General features: G+C 46.7%; 1 protein-coding gene across 1 annotated transcript in view; it reads right to left on the bottom strand.

Annotated features, from left to right (window-relative positions):
- Positions 1–4,528: 4,528 nt before the first annotated feature.
- Positions 4,529–8,899, bottom strand: part of LOC142258871 (uncharacterized) — a 58,403-nt gene continuing 54,032 nt past the window's right edge. Inside the window, exon 3 of the mRNA XM_075331441.1 lies at positions 4,529–6,698. Coding sequence (XP_075187556.1) covers positions 5,784–6,698 — 915 coding nt within the window. The 3' untranslated portion in view covers positions 4,529–5,783. The remainder of the gene's footprint in view (positions 6,699–8,899) is intronic.

The raw sequence follows: 8,899 nt of genomic DNA, 5'->3' as shown, positions 1-8,899 counted from the left end.
AACCGTTCCCCGGAACAACACGACGACACAAGGTGCCTGTACAAATGTTAGGTCTTCACGAGTCTGGCAGTTTTTTAAGTTGGATCCAGATGATTCAAAAAAGGCCATTTGCAACACCTGCCGTGCCAGCATCAGCAGGGGTACCAAAACTAGCAGCCTGACCACCACCAGCATGATCAGGCACATGTCAGCCAAGCACCCGACTTTGTGGGAAGTACAACAGAGTCGAGGAGCAGTGCTTGCTGATGTCACTGCTACGTCTTCGCTGGTTGTGCATGCGAGCCAATCCTCTGTCCATGCTGCCTGCGAACAAGCCTCCTCCACTCCTGCACCTGCAGTTGCCTACGCAGAAAGAACACCATCATCAAGCACGTCCTTGTCCCAGCGCAGCGTTCAGTTATCCATTCAGCAAACCTTTGAACGCAGGCGCAAATACACTGCCAACACCCCACATGCCACAGTTCTAAATGCTAACATTTCGCGACTGCTTGCGCTGGAAATGTTGCCTTTTAGGCTGGTGGAGACAGAAGCATTCCGTGACCTGATGGCGGCAGCTGTCCCACGTTACTCGGTCCCCAGCCGCCACTATTTCTCCCGGTGTGCCGTCCCCGCGTTGCATAACCACGTGTCACAAAACATCACACGTGCCCTGAACAACGCTGTTTCACCCAAGGTCCACCTAACCACAGACACGTGGACAAGTGCTTGTGGGCAAGGCCGCTACATCTCGTTGACGGCACACTGGGTTAATATTGTGGAAGCTGGGACCCAGTCTGAGCGAGGGACGGAACACGTCCTTCCCACACCAAGGTTTGCAGGCCCTACCTCAGTCAGTGTTTCACCCACACTCTACAGCTCCGGAATGTCATGCTCTTCAGCCTCCTCCTCCTCCTGCGCATCCTCATCCACTGTGCCCTCCACACCAGTCACAAGCTGGAAGCACTGCAGCACTGCCTCGGCGAAGCGGCAACAGGCTGTGCTGAAGCTAATCTGCATAGGTGACAAACCCCACAATGCAGAAGAGCTGTGGACAGCTCTGAAACAGCAGGCAGATCACTGGCTCACACCTCTGAACCTAAAGCCAGGAAAGGTCGTTTGTGACAATGGCCGGAACCTGGTGGCGGCTTTGAGGCGAGGCCAGCTGACACATGTTCCATGCGTGGCCCATGTGCTCAACCTCGTGGTTCAGCGGTTTATAAAGTCATACCCAGAGCTGTCTGATCTGCTGGTAAAAGTTCGCCGCCTGTCTGCACATTTTCGAAAGTCACCTACTGCTTCAGCCGGCCTTGCCGGCTTTCAGCGCCGTTTGCATCTTCCGGCTCACAGACTGGTGTGTGATGTCCCCACGCGTTGGAATTCAACTCTGCACATGTTGGTCAGGATATGTGAGCAGAAGAGGGCAGTTGTTGAGTACCTGCATCACCTAAGCCGTCGGGAAATGGGTCAAACTCCACACATAACACCTGAGGAGTGGAGATGGATGTCAGACCTATGTACCATCCTCCAAAACTTTGAGGACTCCACCAAGATGGTGAGTGGTGATGACGCCATTATTAGCGTCACCATACCGCTACTCTGCCTTCTAAAACGGTCCCTGCTGAAAAACAAACATGATGCATTGCAGGCGGAGCGCGATGAGTTGCAGCAAGAAACAGTAGTGGGTGTGGGTGATAACACACAGCCCAGCCTCGTCTCATCACAACGTGCAGTGGAGGACTATGACGAGGAGGAGGATGAAGACATGGAGCAACTCTCCGGCCAAATTGAGGATATGACATGCACACCAGTCATATCCTCGATTCAGCGTGGCTGGCCAGAGGACAGGGTAGATGAGGAGGAGGAGGAGGAGGAGGAGGAGGAGGACAGCATGTTCAGTCATCTTGTTGGTCAGGCTACTGAAGTCCTGGCTGTTAAGAGTCTGGCGCACATGGCTGACTTTATGGTAAGCTGCCTGTCTCGTGACCCTCGCGTTAAGAACATCTTGGCCGACAATCATTACTGGTTGGTAACACTGTTAGACCCACGCTACAAGGAGAACTTTTTGTCTCTTATTCCCGTGGAGGAGAGGTCAACCAAAATGCAGCAGTTTCGGAAGGCCATACTCACGGAAGTAGGCAAAGCATTCCCCTCACAAAACGCTAGCGGCATAGGTCAGGAATCAGTGGACAACCGAGGCGTACAGCCGAGAGAGGCACAAGTCCAATCCGCCAGAGGTAGGGGAACAGTCTTTAAGATGTGGGACAGTTTTCTCAGCCCCTCACGTACCACAGCCCCTGAGGTGCGGGGTAGTGCCACAAGAAATCCTAAGTTTGCCCAGATGCTGAAGGAGTACCTTGCAGATCGAACAACTGTACTCCGACATTCCTCTGTGCCTTACAATTATTGGGTATCCAAGCTGGACACGTGGCATGAATTGGCTCTCTACGCCTTGGAAGTCCTGGCCTGCCCTGCTGCTAGCGTTTTGTCAGAGCGTGTTTTTAGTGCCGCAGGTGGAATCATTACAGATAAACGCACCCGCCTGTCAACTGAAAATGCTGACAGGCTGACTCTGATAAAGATGAACAAGGGTTGGATTGGGCCAGACTTCACCACACCACCAGCAAATGAGAGCGGAATTTAAAGTTTGCCATGTACCTCCACTCACCCATGGGTACACTTCTCGACTTTGGATAATCGCTGGACTGCTCCTCCTTCTCCTCATGCGCCATCATGATGACCGTTACAATAGTTAGGTCTTTGTTTCAGGTATACCCCCAGTGGTAAATTTTTTCGCCCATTCTTTGCAGAATGGACATTACAACGACAGGAGACCCGCTCCTTTGCAATGGGAACAATGTTTTGAGGCCCTCATGCACGTCTCTACCCAGGGACAACGTGGAGCCTCCCAATTTTTGGCTGCCCTGCCTAAGGGCTATACTGAAATACACCCACTTCCTTAAAATGGACACTTAATGTTTTGAGGCCCTCATGCACGTCTCTACCCAGGGACAATGTGGAGCCTCCCAATTTTTGGCTGCCCTGCCTAAGGGCTATACTGAAATACACCCACTTCCTTAAAATGGACACTTAATGTTTTGAGGCCCTCATGCACGTCTCTACCCAGGGACAATGTGGAGCCTCCCAATTTTTGGCTGCCCTGCCTAAGGGCTATACTGAAATACACCCACTTCCTTAAAATGGACACTTAATGTTTTGAGGCCATCATGCACGTCTCTACCCAGGGACAATGTGGAGCCTCCCAATTTTTGGCTGCCCTGCCTAAGGGCTATACTATAATACACCCACTTCCTGACAATGGACACTTAATGTTTTGAGGCCCTCATGCACGTCTCTACCCAGGGACAACGTGGAGCCTCCCAATTTTTGGCTGCCCTGCCTAAGGGCTATACTACAATAGACCCACTTCCTTACAATGGGCACTTCAGGTTTACAGGCCATCATGCACGTCTGTATGCAGGGGCATTGGTGAACCTCACAATTTTGGACTGCCCTGGCAAAGGAAAATACTACAAAGACTCACTTCCTCAAAATGGGCACATTAGACTCAAGAGGCCTTCATGTACGTCTCTTCTCAGGGACATCGGAGTGCCACACAATGTTTTCACGTAAAATCTTTCATGTATTAATCTCAAAAAGTAACATACACCAGCTCTATCTCACTATTGGGTATGTGCCCTTAACATTTCCGCCATGAAAAATCATTTTGGGGTCATTTTGAAAGGTTTTCTGGTGAGTCCGTAAAAATGGCGTAAAACGCGGACAAAATTGTTCACAGCTGTGACTTTTGAGTGATAAATGCTTCAAGGGGTCTTCCCCATGCTGTTGCCATGTCATTTGAGCACTCTTCTGAGACTTTTGTGCCATTTTTAGGGTTTCTCCATGCTGCCGGGAGGTCATTTCACAAAAATACTCGGGTCTCCCATAGGATAACATTGGGCTCGTTGCTCGGGCCGAGTACACGAGTATCTTGGGAGGCTCGGCCCGAGCTTCGAGCACCCGAGCTTTTTAGTACTCGCTCATCACTAATCTGGATAAGTTATAAGGAACATTTCCGCATCGGCTTTTTAATAGGTTGAAATCCTGAAGCACCATTTCACAGAATGTGTGTAAATTGTGTCCTTTACTTTCCGTTGGATAAAAATTAGAGGTCCTTCTAAGGTCAGTGTGTAAGAATTGATCGGTGACCGAATCACCTAAAAGTGCACTATTGGATGTCGCCCTACCCGCCATAATGGTATAGTGTCTCTGCAGAGTCAATTTTCTAATAAATGTCTGTAGATCGGTAAATAAATCAAATTGTTTTATATTAAAAGTGGGACAAAAAGAAAGGCCCTTATTAAGTAAAGAAATTTCAGCAGTAGTAGGTGTATAATCTGAAAGATGAAATATATTATTTGTCTTATTTCAGCATCCAGCAGATGAACTTTTTTCCCTTTTTTGCTTTGTTTTGGCTCCAGTTCTGGTCCCTCTGTAATGCTTTTTTTTACCGACTTGGGAGTTAGATAATTGGTTATCACAGTGTTCTGACCGGGGGTGGCCTTGGGTAAAAAAAAGCACCAATGTTGCAGCACTAGTGGAATTATCAATAGTGATAAGTTTATTATGATCAGGTAGTGTAGAGGATGAACCAGGGGTTGCAATAAAAACCTCTATATTATCAGGAATGGTGAGATCAAGCAAATCAAATGAAGTATTGTTACATGTATTAGATAATAGAGGGTTAATATTTCTATCAGATGCCAGAGGCTTAAGGGGGCTTTACACGCAGCGACATTGCTAGCGATGTTGCTCGTTAAAGCACCCGCCCCCGTCGTTTGTGTGTCACAGGCAAATCGCTGCCCGTGGCACACAATTTCACTAGGCCCCATCACATGTACTTACCTTCCTAGCGACGTCGCTGTGGGCGGCGAACAACCTCTTCGTTAAGGGGGAGGTTCGTGCGCCGTCATAGCGACGTCACACAGCGGCCGACCAATAGAAGCGGAGGGGCGGAGAACAGCTGCATTAACGACACGCCCACCTCGTTGCCGGAGGACGCAGGTAAGCTGTTGTTCGTCGTTCCCGGGGTGTCACACGTAGCGATGTGTGCTGCCTCAGGAACGACGAACAACCTACGTCCACAACAACCAACGAGATTTTGAAAATGAACGACGTGTCAACGATCAACGATAAGGTATTTTTGATCGTTTACACTTGCTCGGAGCTGTTACACGCAATGACGTCGCTAATGACGCTGGATGTGCATCATGAATTCCGTGACCCCGATGACATATCGTTAGACTCATGGGGCCTTTAGATACAGAGTCAACTATTCCAATCTCCTTAAAGGAGCTGGAGTTAGCTGACATCAAAGAAACTACAGATCTCTCTTTGCTTAATTTATCGATTTGTGTCTGAATGATAGCCAAATCCTGTTGTGTATGAGTGTTGAATTTGTCTGTATTGGTATCAAAAACCTTATTAACATCCGGGGACAGAGTATTTGCCCCCATAAGCATTGTATTAGTAGTGATAGGAGCAATAGAAGAAGAAATCTGTATTTTAATAACCTCAATAGAAGGAGGAAGAGATGAGTGTTTCTCATGGACTGTAGGGGGCGTAGTGGTCCATACAAGAGGGGTTGCTTGGTCAATGTTGTGTCAACTATTGTCTCCAACACTGGCTAGCAGTGGAGAAGACACACTAGGATCAGTAGAATGTGATCTAATGCTACTGAATTGCTGAAACCTAGTCTGCTTATATCTACTGCTTGTATGGTTAGAACCACTTACGGTGAAGCCTTTTCACACAGGCTTCTCACCTGTGTGAATTTTGTGATGTCGAACAAGGTCTGATTTCTGAATAAAACATTTCCCACACTCTGAACATGAAAATGGCTTCTCCCCTGTGTGAATTTTCAGATGCGAAGCAAGGTTTGATTTCTGACTAAAACCTTTCCCACACTCTGAACATGAAAATGGCTTCTCCCCTTTGTGAATTTTCTGATGTCTAACAAGGTCTGATTTCTGACTAAAACCTTTCCCACACTCTGAACATGAAAATGGCTTCTCCCCGGTGTGAAATCTTTGATGCCCAACAAGGTTTGATTTCTGACTAAAACCTTTTCCACACTCTGAACATGAAAATGGCTTCTCCCCTTTGTGAATTTTCTGATGTCTAACAAGGTGTGATCTCTGAATAAAACATTTCCCACACTCTGAACATGAAAATGGCTTCTCCCCTTTGTGAATTTTCTGATGTCTAACAAGGTGTGATCTCTGAATAAAACATTTTCCACACTCTGAACATGAAAATGCCTTCTCCCCTGTGTGAAGTCTTTGATGCCGGATAAGTTCTAATTTGCAATTAAAACATTTCCCACATTCTGAACATGAAAATGGCTTCTCTCCTGTGTGATTTTTCTGATGTGTAACAAGGTGTGGTTTCTGAGTAAAACCTTTCCCACAATCTGAACATGAAAATGGTTTCTCCCCTGTGTGAGATCTTTGATGCATAACAAGTTCTGATTTCCGAATAAAACATTTCCCACACTCTGAACATAAAAATGATTTCTCCCCTGTGTAAGATCTTTGATGCCTAACAAGATCTGATTTCTGGTTGAAACATTTCTCACATTCTGAACATGAAAATGGCTTCTCCCCTGTGTGAAATCTTTGATGCAGGACAAGTCCTGATTTCCAATTAAAACAATTCCCACACTCTGAACATAAAAATTGCTTCTTCCCAGTCTGATTTTTTTGATAATCAATAAGGTTTGATTTTCGAGCAAAACATTTCTCACATTGGGGAGATGAAAATGGATTTTCATGTGTCTGAACTTTTTGAAGGTTAACAAGATGTGATTTCTTGGTAAAACATTTCCCACATTTTGAACATGAAAATGGTTTCTCCTTTGTATGAGCCATTTCATGTTCCACATCCCTTCCGTAAGTTTTATTTTGCTGACAATTCTGTGATAAATCGGAATTTTGGACTTGTTTGAAAAGATCAGATGATAGAGCTTTCCGAGGAAGGACTGGAGGTATATCTGGGACAGCAGCATGCTCTTCATATGTATCATGTGTGATACTTTCACCATCTGTTTTAAATTCTGAAGATATTTGATTTCCATCTGAACTTCCAATACAGTCATCGGCTAAAAATAAACACAATGTTATTATTTTTTAATGATATGATCTTGAAAGTACATTTACTTTTTTAAACCAGAATATCATAAATTAAATTAGGAAAAAATGTATTCTGAATCTGTTGTCCAATTTCGACATCTAAAGGCCCCGTTACACGTAACAACATCGCTAACGAGATATCGCTGGGGTCACGGAATTCATGACGCACATCCAGCCTCGTTAGCGACGTCGTTGCGTGTGACACTTACGAGCGACCGCTAATGATCCCAAATACTCATCAAATCGTTGATTGTTGACACGTCGTTCATTTTCAAAATATCGTTGCCTACTGTGTGATGTCGCTGTGACTCCACACTAACTGCCCCCTTAAAAAAGAGGTTGTTTGCCGCCCTTCGTTAGGAAGGTAAGTTCGTGTGACGCTTACCTGCGATATTGTTCGCCACGGGCAGCGATTTGCCCATGACGCACAAACGACGGGGGCGGGTGCTATCGCTAGCGACATCGCTAGCGATGTTGCAGCGTGTAAAGCGGCCTTAAGAGTTACATCTTTGTTAATGCGGATCTCCCATTCCTAGCACCAGTTCTCTGGAATGTGCTACAGTAAATAATCTAATTGATTGTCACAATGTGACTGCAGGATAATGAGGGACAGGAGGCTCCTATACTGTCCCTCACGCTAGGGGACCCTAAGCTATTGCTAACCTCTGGATTAAAAAAACCATAAAGAAATTCCTATATTAAAAATATCAATTTTTATTAGTCATTTACTAAAAACTGCCAGTGCAGTCAAAAGAGGAATAGCCACTTAAAAGTGGTTGGGCGGGTGAATGGGAACACGTGCGCCAGATGTCGATTTTGAGGATATAGGCGGGGAAGGGGGCCTATCCTAGCCCTATGAATTTCCCCTACCTACCAGCGGAGTGTAAACACCCTAACACTCGGTGCCCCCGCTCCTCGGCGGCTGTCCCTTACTGTCCCTCCAACCATAAAACCACCATCACCAAGTAGTTGGGGAACTACTTGATCTGATATGTATTAACAATATAGAGTGGTTACCCAGACTATTTAGGTTTGTGTCCTCTGGGATGAAAGTACCTCCTGGTTATCCTTAAGGGAATTATTGCAATTATGGTTCACCCTGATAGGGGAACTATTTGATTATATATGTATTAACAATACTGCTTACCCAGACTATTTTAGGTTTTTTCGACCTGCACTGTTTTTGCACGTAACAACAACAGCTCACAGCAATAATACACATCAACTACCTGTAAGTCTGGATCACAACACCTCACCAGACCAGTATAGGTAAATTATAGCTGGCATTAATGAAATAGCCCAGCGACCGCGCCCGGCGCCTGGAGATTGTAATATGGCAGCCCTCGCCGCAGACGCGCGCGGGGGGGGGGGGGGCGTGGGTCCCGCGATCGCCCAGGTAATGCCGATCTCCCTGCCCTATGTGCCTGGTGCTACCTGGCTGCCGCAATATGATGGGAAGCCTGATGCCTTGCAGGCGTTCCGGAAAAAGATCAGCCCGGTTCTTGACCTGTATGGCATGACCGGCAGACAGCGGGCGGCGGTAGTGCTAGGGCAGCTAACCGGCGTGGCTGAGCAGGAGACGGAGACCTGGACCGACGCGGACCGGGCCTCAGTGACTACCATTTTTTAAAAACTCCAAGCCACTTTCGAGACCCGCACGGAAGCTGAATTGCGGATGCAGTTTTATCAATGTCGACAGCGACCTGCAGATAACATACAAAACTATGCCTTGC

The sequence above is a fragment of the Anomaloglossus baeobatrachus genome (genome assembly GCF_048569485.1).
Source record: "Anomaloglossus baeobatrachus isolate aAnoBae1 chromosome 5 unlocalized genomic scaffold, aAnoBae1.hap1 SUPER_5_unloc_15, whole genome shotgun sequence".
NCBI classification, from domain to species: Eukaryota; Metazoa; Chordata; class Amphibia; order Anura; family Aromobatidae; genus Anomaloglossus; species Anomaloglossus baeobatrachus.
This window is presented reverse-complemented; position numbering and strand designations above follow the sequence as displayed.